At 39.7% G+C, this 19,927-nt stretch overlaps 3 protein-coding genes across 3 annotated transcripts; all 3 read left to right on the top strand.

Annotated features, from left to right (window-relative positions):
- Window positions 1–529: 529 nt before the first annotated feature.
- LOC306899742 (extracellular calcium-sensing receptor-like) lies at window positions 530–4,009 on the top strand (the record flags this gene model as incomplete). Its single annotated transcript, XM_079466214.1, has 6 exons — window positions 530–756; window positions 893–1,193; window positions 1,354–2,187; window positions 2,336–2,557; window positions 2,896–3,019; window positions 3,114–4,009. 6 exons carry the CDS (start codon window positions 530–532, stop codon window positions 4,007–4,009), a joined length of 2,604 nt encoding a protein of 867 aa, XP_079322340.1.
- A 4,283-nt stretch (window positions 4,010–8,292) lies between these two features.
- Window positions 8,293–11,724, top strand: LOC306899744 (extracellular calcium-sensing receptor-like; the record flags this gene model as incomplete). Its single annotated transcript, XM_079466216.1, has 6 exons — window positions 8,293–8,519; window positions 8,657–8,957; window positions 9,177–10,010; window positions 10,123–10,344; window positions 10,622–10,745; window positions 10,829–11,724. The coding sequence occupies 6 exons, from the start codon at window positions 8,293–8,295 to the stop codon at window positions 11,722–11,724; spliced, it is 2,604 nt and encodes an 867-aa protein (XP_079322342.1).
- A 1,157-nt stretch (window positions 11,725–12,881) lies between these two features.
- Window positions 12,882–16,476, top strand: LOC306899745 (extracellular calcium-sensing receptor-like; the record flags this gene model as incomplete). Its single annotated transcript, XM_079466217.1, has 6 exons — window positions 12,882–13,108; window positions 13,255–13,555; window positions 13,915–14,748; window positions 14,861–15,082; window positions 15,374–15,497; window positions 15,581–16,476. 6 exons carry the CDS (start codon window positions 12,882–12,884, stop codon window positions 16,474–16,476), a joined length of 2,604 nt encoding a protein of 867 aa, XP_079322343.1.
- Window positions 16,477–19,927: the final 3,451 nt, after the last annotated feature.

Raw genomic sequence — 19,927 nt, 5'->3', positions numbered from 1 at the left:
TGTTTTGTTCCTGTTTTATTATTTAAATTAAAGTCTTGTTAACCCCTTCATCTCCGCTGCCTTGCAATTGGGTTCTTCTACTACCACGTTCGTGACACTAGTTTGATGCACTTATGTATTTTGTTGCCTATGTTGTTATAATTGCTTCCAATGTTTCCTCATCTGTAAGTCGCTTTGGATAAAAGCATCTGCTAAATGACTAAATGTAAATGTAAATTTAAGATTGACTCAATGTGATATACAGTGTGACATCAAGTGTAATTTTTACTTGTGAAATCATCAAACATACTGTACAAGTAGCTAAATTTATTTCACCTCTTTAGAATGAAATATTTTAGAACATTAAGTGTATCATGGTCATCATAAATGTTTATGGTCTTATGATTTAATTGGCTTGGTTTATGGACTGACACTAGAAGCAGCATATCCTATTGGTTTGTGTGATTCTCCGTGAAATGTTAAAGCCATCCCCCCATCACAGATTGTCTATATATTCTGTACCCGCTAACTCTGTTTGTCTGTGTCAGTTATGGCAAGACTCTATTCAACTCTGCTCACATTTTGCCTTCTGCTCTCTATTGGTGTGCACAGTCAGTCTCAAAGCAAAGACAAGTGCACATATCAGGGAGATGAGGATACTCTCAGCTTTTACCAGAGGGGAGATGTTGTTTTGGGAGGGCTTTTTCCACTGCATTTCAGCCCTGTATCATTGGATTTATCATTCAGGACCAAACCAAAGCCAAAAACATATGAATTGTGTGTGACGGCATTACCTTATGACCCTGTAGATGCAGTGTAAAATCGTAGAATACAACTGTTTAGAAATGTAGTAACTGTTCTTGTTTGAGTTACATGTAATGTATCTAATACTAGCTTTTGTTGTCTGTTGCAGCTTTACCCCTCGAGCCCTCAGATGGATGCAGACAATGATTCTAGCTGTGAACGAAATAAACCAGAGGCAAGACCTCTTGTCAAATCTGTCTCTGGGCTACCACATCAAAGACAGTGGTGATGACATACCTATATCTATAAAAAGATCTCTTCTCCTGGTCAATGGACAGCCAGAGAAAGGAACAGAGGGACAAGACTGTGAAGACACACAAAAGCAGCCCAGTCCTGTGATTGTAGGGGAGGCTTCATCAGGAATATCTATGGCTGTTTTGAGAACTCTAGGCTCCTTTAAAATACCTGTGGTAACAAAAACACAGATAAACATGATTATGTTAATCATTTAATTGATTATATCTACTATTTAATGTTTTTTGTGTAATAGTTTTTAACTTGTATTTTATTATGGTAAAGTTTTCTGAATTTTGTTTGTTGTTCTTTAAAAAAGTTATCATCTGATTTCAGGTGAGCTACTTCGCATCATGTTCCTGTCTCAGTAACAAGAGAGAGTTTCCAGCATTCATGAGGACAATGCCAAGTGATGCTTTTCAGATTAAGGCTTTGGTAAAGCTTTTCCATTATTTTCAATGGACATGGGTCGGGGTAACCGGCGTGGATACAGATTATGCTCGCTTTGCCATTCAGCACTTTTTGAAAGAGTCAGAAAAATTTAATATTTGTCCTGCTTATGTTCTCCTTTATCCTGTTGCATTGACCCAACACGCAGTGGAGGAGTTTGTGAACATTTTAAAAGCTTCTTCTGCTACAGTCATACTAAACTTCTCTGTAGAATCATATCTGCATGGCATCCTTAAAGAGTGCAGACGACAAAAAGTGACACATCTTCAATGGATTGCTAGCGAGGCCTGGGCCACATCAAAAGACCTCTGGGATGATTTTGGTGATCTGTTACAGGGGACACTGGGATTTGCAATACGAAGGGCTGAAATTCCAAATCTTGGCAGTTACCTCAGAAGATTACGTGTTCAAGTTGCACAAACATCCCTTTTTCTCACTGAGTTTTGGGAAGAGACTTTTCGTTGTCGGATAAATGGGTCTTCAAATACTCATGAACACGGAGAGGATGCTCAGAACCGGCCACTCTGCAATGGCAGTGAGAGTCTGGAAGACGTGTACACTCTTTATGCTGATGTGACACAACTCAGAGTCTCTTACAATGTGTACAAAGCTGTATATCTCATAGCTCATGCACTACATGATATGAGCACATGTATGCCAGGAAAAGGCCCTTTTCAGAACGGGACATGTGGGAGTCTAAATCCCATTCTGCCATGGCAGGTGTGTGTTACTTCACGTTGATTATTCTCTGACTTTATTGTTCTGATAATTAATATAATTTTATAAAACAAAGAACCTCTTATACTTATAAATACACACATTTATTATGAAAACTTTGAATCATCCTGTCTCTCAATCTTCACCCAAGCTTCTGTACTACATGAAACAGACACATTTCACAACATTAGGGGAAGAGGTGAGATTTGATGACAGTGGTGACCCCATTGCATCCTATGAGCTGATGAACTGGCAGAGAGGGTCTGACGGCTCCCTTCAGCTGGTGAGGGTGGGTTTCTATGATGCATCCTTGGAAGAGGACAAGAACCTTATAATAGATGAGCCAATAATTATGTGGCACAGAGGAGAGAAGGTGTGTGCCATCCCACTCATCACCAGATATTCCTTTCTATGGTTGCTTTTTCTTGAACTTTACCTAATGTATATGTCTGAAATAAGTAGAATTCAATTTTGTATATCTAAATGAAAATCTGTTAAAAACTGTTGACTTGGTGTTTGAATATGATGTTCATTTGTAACTCTGCAGTGTATTTTATGTTTTCTATGTTCCACAGTCATTTAATTTAAACACATTTGGAATATAATTACTGTCTGTAGATAAACTGTAGAATATATGTGGTAAGTGGAATGCAAATGCAAAAAGCAAATGGTGTAGTGCTTGTCTACTGCCTCCTGTGCTGTGGTCATTAGGCACCAGAATCAGTGTGCAGTAAAAGCTGTCTGCCAGGCTCCAGGAAGGCCAGGCAAAAAGGAAAGCCAATCTGCTGCTTTGACTGTATATCATGTGCAGAAGGAGAAATCAGTAATCAAACAGGTGTGATTTTCATTTAAGCTCCACATTTAATAATTTTTGAGGCAAGTAAAATTAGTATTATATTTTCCTATTTCCCCCCAATTTTCCCTCACAGACTCAATTGATTGCCTGACATGTTCAAAGGAGACATGGCCAAACCAAGCCCAAGATCAGTGCATTCCCAAGACTTTAGAATTTTTGTCTTTTCAGGAGCCCTTGGGAATAGTTCTGTGGTCAGTTTCAGCATTCGGGGCCTTTGCAACATTAGCAGTGCTCGGTGTGTTTATAAAGTACAAAAAGACCCCAGTCATACGTGGGAATAATATGGAACTAAGTTTGCTTCTCCTCATGTTCCTCTCAGCATGTTTTCTGATAAGTCTGACATTTATAGGAAAGCCCACTGACTGGCTTTGCCGGATTCGGTATCCAGCTTTTGGAATCAGCTTTGCTCTCTGTATCTCATGTATTCTGGCAAAAACTGTTGTTGTTTTAATGGCATTCAGGGCCACACTACCCGGCAGTGATGTCATGAAATGGTTTGGCCCAGTTCAACAAAGATCAAGTGTAATCTTGTGCACTTGTGTGCAAGCACTTATCTGCATCATATGGTTAACAATAAAACCTCCCTCCGCTGTATATAACACCAAATTCATGAGTGCAACTTTAATTGTTGAATGTACTGTAGGATCTGAAGTTGGATTTTGGTGTGTATTGGGATATATCGGCTTCTTAGCATCTTTGTGTTTCTTATTGGCATTTTTGGCCCGAAAACTACCCGATAACTTTAATGAGGCTAAATTCATCACATTCAGCATGCTTATATTCTTTGCTGTCTGGATTACCTTCATTCCAGTTTATGTGAGCACACGTGGAAAGTATACGGTCGCTGTCCATGTCTTCGCTATTCTAGCATCTGCCTTTGGTCTCCTGCTGTGTATATTTGCTCCTAAATGTTATATTGTATTACTGAAACCTGAAAAAAATGACAAAAGAAGTATGATGAAGAAATAGTACTTATACAAAAACACTTAAGGTGCCAGCCTTGGAACCTTGGCAACACTTTAGGTGCATATGAAATTACACAGATTTACAGCTTACATGTTTTAGTCAGGTAACATTGTGAACATTCAGGTTCACACAAAATAGGGCTGACTATTTTTTTACAGCAAATGCACTGAATTATAGAAAATTACTGATTACTTACATCCTTATTTAAAGATCACGTTTATGTTTTATCTTCAACCAACATTTAACATTTGTCTAATTGACCTGCATCAATTATTAGCAATACATTGGGAATCAATTGCTTTGAGTAGCCCTGACCTAGATTTTCCTTTTCCAAAACGGCACTGTACATTTTCACAACCAGATGTCTCTGTGTCTGTCTGTATTTTAAAAATAAAAACAAACCTCTCTGATTCACTACGTCTTCAATTTTGTTATCTCTAAATATGTTTCATTAGATATAATGTGATTTCAGAAAGTCATTAATTAATGAATGTGAATCAATGCATTTCGTGTACTGTTGTGACGTAAAGTAAGTAAACTGAAAATATGTGGATCTATCCAAAGCGGAACTGAACACTTTGACATTGCATTAAAAGCTGATGCTATAGGCAATTATGTAAAATTATGTCTGAATAGCAAATATTGGCTTCGCAAAAGCGGAGCAAAGCAATGCACTAAGAAGCCAATTAACCGATCTGAAAAGCGGTTACACAAGCACACACAACTTCAGGTAGAAAAAGGGTCCATACTCTCAGAAATTACTTAAAACCAGGACAGCATTAAAAGTATAGGGACAGCCCTTTTCCATGTCCATGTTGGTGATAGCAGCTGGGCACCACTATGGAGATCACATCTGCCGAAGGGCGATAAACATAGAAAACCTACACGTTCTCACCAGGGGGAAAACTTATGGGAGTGATAGTACGGGGTCCCAACCAGAGCTGCACAGGAGCAGTGGAGTCCACCAAGGGGAGGTCACAGGTTCACCGACAGGGGAACCAAGACTGAGAAAGCGTCAGACAGGACTACCCAAGGAGGAAGAGTCACTACGTGTGGAGCACTGGCTCAGATTCATGTGTTCGCGTCATGAGGGAAACTCACCTATACCGGGCTTGGAATATGAGCCGTACCACCGGGCTTGTAAACCCGAAGTGCTTCGTGATGGATGAAATGCCTATACTTCCTCCAGTGGAGGAAGGCTGGAGTAGCGAGAGACCCGGTCCGACACTGGTTCTACACAGAGGTTGTAGAACCGTGCAAATGTACTGGCCGTAGTGCCCCCCCCCCCCCGCAGCTCTGCAGATGTCCCCCGTAGCTCTCCCATGAGGAGGCTACACCCCAGATGGAGTGAGCCCTCACTGCAAATGGGCACATGAGATCCTGGGATAGGTAGGCCAAAGTGATGGCGCACTGGATCGTGGTCGCCAATCTCTTTTGGAGACAGCCCGTTCCCTTCTGCTCCAAAACAAATAAAGAGCTGCTCAGAGTTTCTGAAGCTCTGCATGTGGCCCAAGTAGAGGCGTAGGGTGCGTACTGGTCTTCCTCACCTGAGGTGAGTGCCTGCAAGTTCACCCCATTATGCCTGAAGGGAGTGATAGGAACTTTGGGCACATAGCCAAGCTGGGGTCTCACCAGCACATGGGAGTCACCTGGCCCAAACTCTAGGCACTAGTTGGATAGAGTGTACGTACAGATCACCTACCCTCTTGATGGAGGCGAGCACCATCAGGAGAACAGTCTTTATCATGAGATGAGGTAGAGTGGCTTCTCCCAGGGGCTCGAACAGGGGGAACGCATACTTCCATTTGTCCCACAGCCAGCTGTGCACAAAGGCATCCATGTCGAGGGGGGCCTCAGTCAGGGAGTTCCAAAGTGGGCATTGGGAGGTGTCCAGGGAGGCGAACAGATCCATCTGACTGAGAATTGAGACATGAAAGTACGCTTCCTTCAGGTCGATAACCACAAACCACTCGGACAGACTCCAAGATGTGCTTCTGTGTCAACATTCTGAACGGGAGCCTGTGAAGGGCTAGGAGACATCCACCTTTCTTGGGGATGAAGTAGGGGTTTAAAACCCAGAGGACATCACAGCCGGAGGAATGGGCACGATTGCCCCCATCTCCAGAAGCTGGCAATCTCGGCACGAGGCACAGGAGCGTTCTCGCCTCTGATTAAGGTAAATCCAATGCCCGAAACTGGGGTGGGTGCCTGGCGAACTAGATCGCGTAGCCGAGATGAATAATCCTCACTAGCCATTGTGACGTGCCTGGGAGATGCATGCTGGGTCGCACGATGTCCACTCTTATGGTCCAAGAGAGAGACCTTTGGCTCAACCTTGTGCAGATGGGAGAAAAGGAATCGAAGATCGCTCAGCATAAGCCTTGCAGGTTATCGGAACCTCTCCATACATACCCAGCCCCTCAGCCTTAGAGTGCTCCCCCAGCCATTTAAAGAAATCATTGTCCAATGCCATGCGCTTTCATCCAAAGCGGCTGACAGAGCATTCATGTGTGTTCCCTGGGAATCGAACCCGCGTTATTTTGTGCTGCTAACATAATGCCAACCCAGTGTTTACGAGTTTGAAGAAAGACGACCGTTCAAAAGTTTCTAAGTTTCTTAGAAAACAACTAATCGTGCACTACACAACACCGTTATTCATCGGCTGGTGTGATGTAGACCCTTTTAAAGCTGCAATGGAACTGAAATTTGGACCTTAAACAACAGCCCCTGTTTAAGTACATTATATGTCAGTGTCCTCCTTTGTCATCCATGACAGAATGGTCTGACCAGAACTCAGCTAGGTCAAATGTTCCCTTCATTCAGCCTCCCCTGTTGACTGTCCACTTAAGCCTGACCTCATCAAACCCGGGACATTTGGCGGTGAGGCACATTCATCCCATTGCTTCATAACCTTGTGTATTGCCAGATTGGGCAATTGGTGTCATCTATTACCAACAGAGACCTCAAAAGTGGCATTTGCCCTTGCAAGGCTCGCAAGTGAGTGGGGAACTGCTGTGTGGAGTGCTCGCATGTGCAAGTGAGGACTTTGGGGAATTCTGCAAGTGGATGCTCTGGACGTTCACGTCTCCATTATATGAGTATTCTTCGACTCTGGTAGTTCCAATGGCTCTAGGGGTTTAACAAGTCAGAATCAGAGTCTGCACTACCAACCCTTCCAGAGTTCCCTCCAAATTCTCTCATGCCCAGCACCGGCAAGACCAGACGAGAGAGCCAAGTCAGTGGATGCATCCCCACTACCGGCTACCGGGTCGGTTGCAGCATCCCCCAATCCCTCTTGAGCGGCTGCGCTCCTAGGGCCAGGAGGCACTTAGTCAGCAGCCGCTTCCCCAGAGCTGGTGGATAAAGCAGCTGCAGCCTCCTCAGATTTTGTATACTTGTCAGAGAGTCATCTGCAGCTTCCCCAGACCTCATCTCCGGAGTCGGCTTCCGAGTCAGCGGCCGAGTATTTCTGTCCTAGCTTTTTAGGAGGAAATTAAATTGCCACTCTTCAGCACCTCACTGTTCTGATAATGAAACCGCGCCTCCATAGTGGAGTAATGATGCAACCGCAGTTACAATGAACAGTCCATTGAGTTCACACAAGTTCACTTTGTGAATTGAAAAAAGAAACCAGTGGCTGCTGGTGCACATTGCCTTTTGGGGGGTACATGAAGTCATTTGAAATGTGATGTAAACGTTTAATGCATTACACAGTGTTTATTAACAGAAATAAAGTGCCAGTCCAAATTATTACATATTGCCGTATACTACTTTATTATTTATTATAGTAAACTGTAGTAATATTCCTAGATGCTACACTGTTTATAAACCGCACCACAGAAAATATTAAGGTATACTACAGTATTCGCATATGTATTAAGGTATAATACATGTTCCATACCGGGGTTCTGGGTGAGAAAATTATTCTCCAATAAGCTGTGTCCTGGCGACAATCTGGCACGAGCCAATTAGAGAGCTGACTGCCAAAAGTTTGTGTACTTACTACCTACATGAACACAACTTTGTCCGGTGCCCGCACATATAATATATATGTATTGAAATTAACATGTCCCCATCACTTTTCAAAACAAAGTTTCGCCACTGATGAAATGACACAACTAATGCCAGCATGATTTCCCCCAGAAGACAAAATACTAAAATTGACAACAGGACTGACATAGATCTGCCATTGGATTGTCTTTTTCCACATGAGACATTAAGGCCATCCCTCATAACAGATTGTCTATATATTTCTGCACCCCCAGTTCCATGTGTCTGTGTCAGTTATGGCACAGCTCTGTGTAACTCTGCTCACATGTTGCCTAATGCTGTGTATTGGTGTGAAGTGTCAGTCTAAAAGAAAGAACATGTGTATTTACCAGGGAGATGAGGATATTCACAGCTTTTACCAGGGGGGAGATGTGGTTTTGGGGGGGCTTTTTCCTTTACATTCCAGCCCTATAGCATTGATTTCTTCTTTCAGGACCAAACCAAAGCCAACAGAGTATAAATTGTATGTTATAGTTTTATCTTTTGGTTGGTGTTTAAATGAACAGTAACTAAAATAGTATCATATGCTCATAAAAATGCTGTTAGCTTTAAAGTAAATTTCAGTTATGTAATGCAAAGTGTTTGTAAAATCTGTTATAGCTTCACCCCTCGAGCACTGAGGTGGATGCAGACGATGATCTTTGCTGTTAAAGAAATAAACCAGCGGCAGGACCTATTACCAAATCTGTCTCTGGGCTACCACATCAGAGATAGCTGTGATGACATACACCTGTCTGTTAAAAGATCTCTTCTCCTGGTCAATGGACAGCCAGAAAGAGGCAGAGAGCGACAAGACTGTGAAGACACACAGAAGCAGCCCAGTCCTGTGATTGTGGGAGATGCTGCATCAGGCATATCTATGGCTGTTTTGAGAACTCTAGGCTCCTTCAAAATACCTTTGGTAAAACAAAAATATTTAAACATCATTTAATGTTTTATAATTTCACTACACTACATTGCTTTAGTTGGTGAGAAGAAGCTGCATAATTATTATTTAAATTTACCACTGCATAATGTAGCATCCTTTTAATTATGTGATGAATATTTTGGAAAATTATATTACGGTGATGATTTTTTTTGGAAGCTGCCTTTTTGTTAATTAATTGCAATTTTATTTCAGGTGAGCTATTTTGCATCCTGCTCATGTCTCAGTAACAAGAGAGAATTTCCAGCATTCATGAGGACAATGCCAAGTGATGCTTTTCAGATTAAAGCTCTAGTAAAACTTGTCCATTATTTTCAATGGACATGGGTCGGGGTGATCGGGGTGGATTCAGACTATGCTCGCTTTGCCATTCAGATATTCCTGAAAGAATCAGAAAGATTTAATATTTGTCCTGCTTATGTTCACTTTTATCCTGTTGCGCTGTTTCAAGATGTAGTAAAGGAGCTTGTGGACATTTTAAAAGCCTCTTCTGCCACAGTTATAATAAACTTCTCTGGAGAATCAGAAATGCATAGTATCCTAAAAGAGTGCAGACGACAAAATGTGACACATCTTCAGTGGATTGCTAGTGAGGCCTGGGCCACATCACAAGCTCTCTGGGACAATTTTAGTGACTTATTAAAGGGAACACTGGGATTTGCCATAAGAAGGGCTGATATTCCAAATATTGGCAGTTACCTCAAAACAGTCAATGCTTCAGTTGCACAAACGTCCCATTTTCTATCTGAATTTTGGGAAGAGACTTTCCATTGCCGGATTCAGGGGTCTTTAAATACTCATGTACATGAAGAGGATGCACAGAACTGGTCACCCTGCAATGGCAGTGAGAGTCTGGATAATGTGTACACCCCTTATTCAGATGTTTCACAACTCAGAGTCTCCTACAATGTTTACAAAGCTGTATATCTTATAGCTCATGCACTACATGATATGAGCACATGTATGCCAGGAAAAGGCCCTTTTCCGAACGGGACATGCGGGAGTCTAAATCCCATTCTGCCATGGCAGGTGTGTGTTACTTTCTTTTATATAACAAAAAGCCAATAATCTCTAAAAACACACATTTCTTTATTTTAATGTGTTTGGTTTGCATTATTTTGTCTTTCTATGTTCATCCAAGATTCTGTACTACATGAAGCGAACGAATTTCACAGCATTAGGGGAAGAGGTGAGATTTGATGACAGTGGTGACCCCATTGCATCCTATGATCTGATGAACTGGCAGAGAGGGTCTGACGGCTCCCTTCAGCTGGTGAGGGTGGGTTTCTATGATGCATCCTTGGAAGAGGACAAGACCCTTATAATAGATGAGCCAATAATTATGTGGCACAGAGGAGAGAAGGTGTGTGCCATCCCACTCATTACCAGATATTCCTTTCTATGGTTGCTTTTTCTTCAACTTTACCTAAAGTATTTGTCTGAGCTAATTCAATTTTTTAACTACAATCTGAAATGCACTGTTTATTTTATTTTTCATTAAACAAATGACATTAAAAAAATTGTCACTGCATTCTACAGATATTCAAGAAAATTGTGGTTGATAATTTAGAACAGAAAATTTTGAATAAAATTCAGATTATGTAATGCTTGTCTACTGCCTCCTGTGCTGTGGTCATTAGGCACCAGAATCAGTGTGCAGTAAAAGCTGTCTGCCAGGCTCCAGGAAGGCCAGGCAAAAAGGAAAGCCAATCTGCTGCTTTGACTGTATATCATGTGCAGAAGGAGAAATCAGTAATCAAACAGGTGTGATTTTCATTTAAGCTCCACATTTAATATTTTTTGAGGCAAGTAAAATTAGTATTATATGTTCCTATTTCCCCTCACAGACTCAAATGATTGCCTGACATGTTCAACTGAGACATGGCCAAACCAAGCCCAAGACCAGTGCATTCCCAAGACTTTAGAATTTTTGTCTTTTCAGGAGCCCTTGGGAATAGTTCTGTGGTCAGTTTCAGCATTCGGGGCCTTTACAACATTAGCAGTGCTCGGTGTGTTTATAAAGTACAGAAAGACCCCAGTCATACGTGGGAATAATATGGAACTAAGTTTCCTTCTCCTCATGTTCCTCTCAGCATGTTTTCTGATAAGTCTGACATTTATAGGAAAGCCCACTGACTGGCTTTGCCGGATTCGGTATCCAGCTTTTGGAATCAGCTTTGCTCTCTGTATCTCATGCATTCTGGCAAAAACTGTTGTTGTTTTAATGGCATTCAGGGCCACACTACCCGGCAGTGATGTCATGAAATGGTTTGGCCCAGTTCAACAAAGATCAAGTGTAATCTTGTGCACTTGTGTGCAAGCACTTATTTGCATTATATGGTTAACAACCAAACCACCGTTTGCTTCGCATAACACAAAGTTCATGAGTGCAACTTTAATTGTTGAATGTACTGTAGGATCTGAAGTTGGATTTTGGTGTGTATTAGGATATATTGGATTCCTGGCTTGCTTGTGTTTCTTACTAGCATTTTTGGCCCGAAAACTACCCGATAACTTTAATGAGGCTAAATTCATCACATTCAGCATGCTTATATTCTTTGCTGTCTGGATTACCTTCATTCCAGTTTATGTGAGCACACGTGGAAAGTATACGGTCGCTGTCCATGTCTTCGCTATTCTAGCATCTGCCTTTGGTCTCCTGCTGTGTATATTTGCTCCTAAATGTTATATTGTATTACTGAAACCTGAAAAAAATGACAAAAGAAGTATGATGAAGAAATAATATTTTCTCTCTCACACACAGTCATAAATAATATTTAAAGGTTATTTTATGCTTGATGCAGAACCCACAAATGTTCCTCAGCCAACAATTTCAATATAAGCTACATACATTTGCTGTTAATGTATATTCAATATTGCTTTTAAAAATACACTTTGCTTTTCTCGTTATACCTACTATAACAAAATACTGTTTGATATTTAATTTCAGTAGTATAGACTTGCAGATGGAAAAAAATCAGGCCTGCTTTAATTGAAGTAAACCTTTGATATCAGTAAAGGGAAGAAAGGTCAGGTTTTTTATGCAGACATAATTGTTAAACAATGATATTGAGTAACAGTGTGTCACTTTATGCACATTTCAGTATAAGCAAGTTGGTTCATTTCAAAGCCTAATGCATTTAAGCTGGCCAGCGAATGAATAAATAAAATAAACAAGAAATACAGGAGAATAGGTGATTTTCACATTTTGGGCGGCAGCTGTAACAATCATTTTCACAGTAAATAATAAAAAATGATCTGACAGTTATTTTAGAATGCGGTAGCGATATGTTATCCTGTAAGTCCAATCGTTAAAAAACGAAAATAATTTCATTAAACAAGAATCAAATGAGTAGGCCAGAGACCAGAATAAAGTTTTTTGCTTTAATTTCATCCTTATATGATATGTTCTACTTTATTTAGTTAATGTTGAAATACCTGTAACAACTAGATCTTAAATTTAAAATAAATTAAATTCATGACAGTCAACTGAAGCTCTTGTCAGTGAGTTTCATTGAATATGGGAAGGTGATCTGGTCTTGTTCCACTACATTGTGCTACCACGCATAGGTCAAAGCCCTATACAACTTCAAACGTGACATCCGTTTAAATCTCTGAGTAGTATGTGGATTAAAAAAAAAAATTACGGACCAGGAAAATTTTATCAAGACAAAGCCCTATAGATTGTTGATTCTGACAAACTGATATAAGAAACTAGAAACTAGCCATGCTAGCCACGCAAATATTTAACCATTTCATTTCATCAGTAAAATCAGAAACTATGGTTGTAGTTATTATGCTATTGGTTTATGATTTTCCCTGTAAAGAAAAATAAGGCCATCCCTCAATCACTGATTGTCTATATAGTCTGTGCCTGCCAGCTGCATTTGTCAGTCAGGTATGGCACGGCTTTCTGCAACCCTGTCCACATTTTGCCTTCTGCTCTCTATTGGTGTGCGCAGTCAGTCTCAAAGCAAAGACAAATGCACGTATCAGGGAGATGAGGATACTCTCAGCTTTTACCATGGGGGAGATGTGGTTTTGGGAGGGCTTTTTCCACTGCATTTCAGCCCTGTATCATTGGATTTATCGTTTAGGACCAAGCCAAAGACAACAGAATATAAATTGTGTGTTAGATTTCTATTTTCTGTCAAATGTTGTGGATAAAAATACAATTGTTTATGAATCATAAATCTATCTTAAGCATGCTTTTCTTTGTTATGCTGCTGGTGTGTTATGTCTTCAATATACATGCATGTGAAATATCTTGCAGCTTTACCCCTCGAGCACTGAGGTGGATGCAGACGATGATCTTTGCTGTTAAAGAAATAAACCAGCGGCAGGACCTATTACCAAATCTATCTCTTGGTTACCATATCAGAGATAGCTGTGATGACATACCCGTGTCTGTTAAAAGATCTCTTCTCCTGGTCAATGGACAGCCAGAGAGAGGCAGAGAGGGACAAGACTGTGAAGACACACAGAAGCAGCCCAGTCCTGTGATTGTGGGAGATGCTGCATCAGGCATATCTATGGCTGTTTTGAGAACTCTAGGCTCCTTCAAAATACCTTTGGTAAAACAAAAATATTTAAACATTATTTTATATTTGAACTCTTTACAATTAAATATAATTTCTTTAACCGTTGATATGGAGGCTTTGATGTTGTATTTATGTTACTATATACTATGTTTATAAACTGTATTTGATCTTAAGTGAATCAATTTCTGAGTATAGTTTCACATATAAAATTATGTTAATTTATGTCCATTGATTTTGCTATTATGTACATTTAGTCATTTAGCAGACGCTTTTATTCAAAGCGACTTACAAAGAGTTCGGGGAGCAATAAGCGATATTATGCTCAATTCCGATTCTTTTAGTTATTAGTTGCAGTTTTGACTTCACTAAACCATGGTTTTAATTGATTTCAGGTGAGCTATTTTGCATCCTGCTCATGTCTCAGTAACAAGAGAGAATTTCCAGCATTTATGAGGACAATGCCAAGTGACGTCTTTCAAATAAAGGCTTTGGTAAAGCTTGTCCATTATTTTCAATGGACGTGGGTCGGGGTGATCGGTGTGAATAATGACTATGCTCGCTTTGCCATCCAGCTCTTCCTGAAAGAATCTGAAAGCTTTAATATCTGTCCTGCTTATGTTCACTTTTATCCTGTAGCACCGATCAAAGATGCAGTGGAGGAGCTTGTGAACATTTTAAAAGCCTCTTCTGCCACAGTTATAATCAACTTTTCTGTGGAATCAGATTTGCATAGTATCCTAACGGAGTGTAGACGACAAAATGTGACACATCTTCAGTGGATTGCTAGTGAGGCCTGGGCCACATCACAAGCTCTTTGGGACAATTTTAGTGACTTATTAAAGGGAACACTGGGATTTGCCATAAGAAGGGCTGACATTCCAAAGCTTGGCAGTTACCTTAAAACAGTCAATGCTCCAGTTGCACAAACGTCCCATTTTCTATCTGAGTTTTGGGAAGAGACTTTCCATTGCCGGATTCAGGGGTCTTTAAATACTCATGTACATGTAGAGGATGCACAGAACTGGTCACCCTGCAATGGTAGCGAGAGTCTGGATGATGTGTACACCCCTTATTCAGATGTTTCACAACTCAGAGTCTCCTACAATGTTTACAAAGCTGTATATCTTATAGCTCATGCACTACATGATATGAGCACATGTATGCCAGGAAAAGGCCCTTTTCAGAACGGGACATGCGGGAGTCTAAATCCCATTCTGCCATGGCAGGTGTGTTACTTCCTAATGATTAAATAAAGCATTGTAGAAACCTCTTATTTAAATGTAATTTTAATGTGTGTGCTTTATTTCGATTCACTCGGTCTCCCAATCTTCACCCAAGATTCTGTACTACATGAAGCGAACAAATTTCACAGCATTAGGGGAAGAGGTGAGATTTGATGACAGTGGTGACCCCATTGCATCCTATGATCTGATGAACTGGCAGAGAGGGTCTGACGGCTCCCTTCAGCTGGTGAGGGTGGGTTTCTATGATGCATCCTTGGAAGAGGACAAGAACCTTATAATAGATGAGCCAATAATTATGTGGCACAGAGGAGAGAAGGTGTGTGCCATCCCACTCATTACCAGATATTCCATGTTATTTTTGCTTGTCCTGCAACTTTGTCTTATGGTTATGGGTGAACTACGCAGCATCCAATTTAGCAATTTTAAATGGAAATGCACTGTTTATACAGCTGATTTTGTTTTACATTTATCTTATCTGAATATAAAATCTAACTATATTAGTCATCTATATATTAAATTCTGCATCACACATTTGTTGTTGCATAACCGAGCATACGGTATTTGGAAATGTATATGATTAGAGTTCAGACTGTGCTGTGGTCATTAGGCACCAGAATCAGTGTGCAGTAAAAGCTGTCTGCCAGGCTCCAGGAAGGCCAGGCAAAAAGGAAAGCCAATCTGCTGCTTTGACTGTATATCATGTGCAGAAGGAGAAATCAGTAATCAAACAGGTGTGATTTTCATTTAAGCTCCACATTTAATATTTTTTGAGGCAAGTAAAATTAGTATTATATGTTCCTATTTCCCCTCACAGACTCAAATGATTGCCTGACATGTTCAACTGAGACATGGCCAAATCAAGCCCAAGACCAGTGCATTCCCAAGACTTTAGAATTTTTGTCTTTTCAGGAGCCCTTGGGAATAGTTCTGTGGTCGGTTTCAGCATTCGGGGCCTTTACAACATTAGCAGTGCTCGGTGTGTTTATAAAGTACAGAAAGACCCCAGTCATACGGGGGAATAATATGGAACTAAGTTTCCTTCTTCTGTTTTTCATCTGTGCATGCTTTCTAATCGGACTGACATTTATAGGAAAGCCCACTGACTGGCTATGCCGGATTCGGTATCCAGCTTTTGGAATCAGCTTTGCTCTCTGTATCTCATGTATTCTGGCAAAAACTGTTGTTGTTTTAATGGCATTCAGGGCCACACTACCCGGCAGTGATGTCATGAAATGGTTTGGCCCAGTTCAACAAAGATCAAGTGTAATCTTGTGCACTTGTGTGCAAGCACTTATTTGCATTATATGGTTAACAACCAAACCACCATTTGCTTCGCATAACACAAAGTTCATGAGTGCAACTTTAATTGTTGAATGTACTGTAGGATCTGAAGTTGGATTTTGGTGTGTATTAGGATATATTGGATTCCTGGCTTGCTTGTGTTTCTTACAAGCATTTTTGGCCCGAAAACTACCCGATAACTTTAATGAGGCTAAATTCATCACATTCAGCATGCTTATATTCTTTGCTGTCTGGATTACCTTCATTCCAGTTTATGTGAGCACACGTGGAAAGTATACGGTTGCTGTCCATGTCTTCGCTATTCTAGCATCTGCGTTTGGTCTCCTGTTGTGTATATTTGCTCCTAAATGTTATATTGTATTACTGAAACCTGAAAAAAATGACAAAAAGAATATGATGAAAAAATAATACTCCCACGCATGTAATATGGAAGAATATCATAACATTTTACAAATTCAATGTTTATACTGTAGGTGGATTTTTTGTGTGAAATTTACATAGCCACAACTGTCCCTTGGAAATAAATGTAGCCAGAGCTGACTGTTTATTTTCCCTGGTTATTAAACTATTAAAAACAATGTTTTTTGTTAATGTTATCATTGCAAATTACTTTTTAATACTTTATTTATCTTCTAACTTACTTGACTTCCTACAGAGGTACAGACTTACTATTATCAAATGAAGAACAGAACACAGATAAAAACATTGAATAAATGTGAGCTGTAAAAATTATAATATAGTATAGGGTTAGGGTTATTATAGTATAGTATACTTATGTACATACAGGTATAGGATGTAGAGGTTTAGTATTTTAATATTTTTTTTCCCACCCAATCACATTTAAAATTGTTGTCAGTAAAATTAAATTACAAGAGAAAACTCATGTCATACTATACTGGGTATACCAAATTATTTAAATTGTATATAATATTATATACTTTAGCCAAATAATCAATTTGGTACGGCAGTATTGGGCCTAGTGGCTTAGTTCGAAATTTCTTCCTTTTAAAATGTACGTTTTCAGACCACTATATACATATATATATATATATATATATATATATATATATATATATATATATCGGAGATTAAAAAAATTAAATAAACAACTAATAAAACCCGAAGTGCCGCTGGACCAGTTTTAGCCTACATCTTGTGAAGTGGTCTATAAAACAAGTGCCCTTATGTTCATTTTAAAAATGACTTAATACTTTATGAGGTATCTTTAAAAAATGAAGTTGGCATAAATTCGTAATTTACAAGTTCAAGACTTGTTCAAGAATTACATGATCTACTGTGTCTCACACCACTTGCGGCCTCGCACACAACTTTTCCCCTCAGTCACTCGCCTGCTAACACAGTTACACTACCAATTATTCTGAACTTCTAAAAATGTAATCCCCTCATTGTTCTATTTTCATTAGTTACTTTAGACAAGAATAGACACATTTCATGTCTTTGTATCTTAAACGCAGATGATTCAGCGTGCTGTTACTTGTTGCGCACTGACGAGTACTTCATGGTTTCATATATGGGGTTACCAGGGGGTGGCCAAGACTACTTCAGGGGGTCCAAAGACCATGACAGAAAATGTGTGTGTAACCCTGACCTGGCATCGAATTATAAATAAATAATAGTATTGCAGATTAGAGGTACAAGAGATAATTTACTTCCCAGAGTTTGTCACAAATGTTGCAAAACGTAATGAGATTAATGAAATTCTAAATTAATTTAGATGACATAAATAATAAAATATAAATGATGAAAATGTTGTAAACATCCTGATCCAATTTGACCTGATAATTTCCTGTGGTGCCACTGAATGGTTCAACAATTAATGACAAGTATAAAACAAAATATAACATTATATAATGTAAAAAATATTATTAAATCATATGCCATATAGGCTATACAGTATTCCATGTCCATGGTTTCCGTACAACAGATACTTTCCATGCCATTTCATTGAATTATTCCATTTGCATTCCATGTGATGTCATAAAAATCTATAAAAAGTCTTTGTTACGAGGCAGTTTCTTGTTTATGTTCCTCAGTATCCACAAGTTTCCAACGCCCCATAAGGCTTTGTGTGAAGGATAGGAGAAACTTCTGGTTCAATGTAAACAAACACATTTCTGCCGTGTTTCAAGTCATTTGTTTATAGCAGAACTTAAACTACATCAGCATTCTAAGTGCTGTAAGTGTGTATGGCCACTACTTTATAGAGGAATGGGAGGATGATTTTAATACTTGACGGCGGATATTTAGCAACGTTATTGATTCAGTTGTTGTGACAGTAAGTCAATGAGCAATTTGAATATTATGGAGGGTTTTCAATTTCTTTAGACGCTAACGGTTGTGAGCTATTTTAATCATATTCTTTGTATATAAAAGCAAACTGCAATTGTTACACAGGCCGCGTGCACATGTCATAAAGCTGCTGTATTGTCAGCAGACCATTTATCTGATAAACATTATACTAATGATCACTCGCAAAAGCTGCCTTTTTACATTTTTAAACATTCTCTCTATGTTCTGTTTATAAGACGATAAATGGAACCTTTACCTACTTTACAACAAGCATATCAGTCTGATGAGAAATGTAGTCCCCATGATGTGATGTATTCAAAAAGATTTTTGACAACACGTTTGTAAACTACACTAAAGAATTCTAACCTTGTAAATCCAGTTTACGGTCTCATGTTTTTTATTGACGACCATGCAGTGTATTGATGATTACATTAATTATTTTAACTTAAAACTGCGAACTCTTTATAATCTATGAGTAGTCAGTCTAAGTCATGTTAAATGTTTGCTTGATATGAGCGGTACAAATTTAGAAATTTGTCTTTTAAACACTGTACAGTCCATTACAGGGAGGAGTCCGTCTTGGCTTTAGATCTGAGATTGTTTAAGCGCTTTTTTATGACGGGAAATAAGCTCTGCCTGGTTGTAGGTGCAGCAACAAACCGCAGTTGTTGCTCATCAGTTTCGAAATTATTTCGATTCCCCACATGAAACCAACACTATAACTAGGCATGGGCCGATAACCCGTTTCACAGTTTACCGCGGTTTAATATCCCCGGGGTTTCAAAACCACTAAAAATGTCCGCTATACCGTCTCTGCGGTATGCGCAGATTTTTCTCGTCGTAATAGACGTAAAGTTAGTTACAGGTATCCCTCAGGTTATGTGCGAACGTAACGAGTCACATGACCCCTCCCTCTCCGGCTGGTACACGCAGTACCAGCCCACAATTCAGCAAACATATGAGAAACAAACCAACTATGCACCATCATCTAAGCATGCTAAAGACCTGAACAGTGCAGTGGCTTACCTTATTGCCAAAGACATGATGCCTTTTCAAGTTGTAGAGAAACCTGGGTTTTCGAGACTAATGAATATGGCAGTGCCTCTTTACAAAGTTCCATCAAGATTTTTTTTTTCGAAGAATGAAATCCCCAAGATGTACACAGAAATCAGGGCTCAGGTGCAGAAACAAGTGTCAAAGGGGGTGTGGTTTTCTGCAACTACTGATATTTGGAACAGCAGTGGTGGTATTGGAGAACCATATATCAGCTTCACAGTGCATTTCCTTTCTCCAGATTGGGAATTGAAGTCCTTCTGTCCCGAAGCTGTTTTCTTTCCAGAGGACCACACAGCTGACAACATCTTAGAATTCTTTGAAAACATGCTGCAGGAGTGGAGCATCACGAAGGACCATTTGTCTAGCATGACAACAGACAATGCAACCAACATGCGAAAAGCATTTCAAGGGTTACCGTGCGTTTAGGCCATAACCTAAATCTAGCTATAGCCAAAGTGCTTAAAATCCAAAGAGTTGACTCAGCTGTAAGAGC

This window comes from Barbatula barbatula, assembly GCF_947034865.1.
Source record: "Barbatula barbatula genome assembly, chromosome: 10".
Taxonomy (NCBI): domain Eukaryota; kingdom Metazoa; phylum Chordata; class Actinopteri; order Cypriniformes; family Nemacheilidae; genus Barbatula; species Barbatula barbatula.
This window is presented reverse-complemented; position numbering and strand designations above follow the sequence as displayed.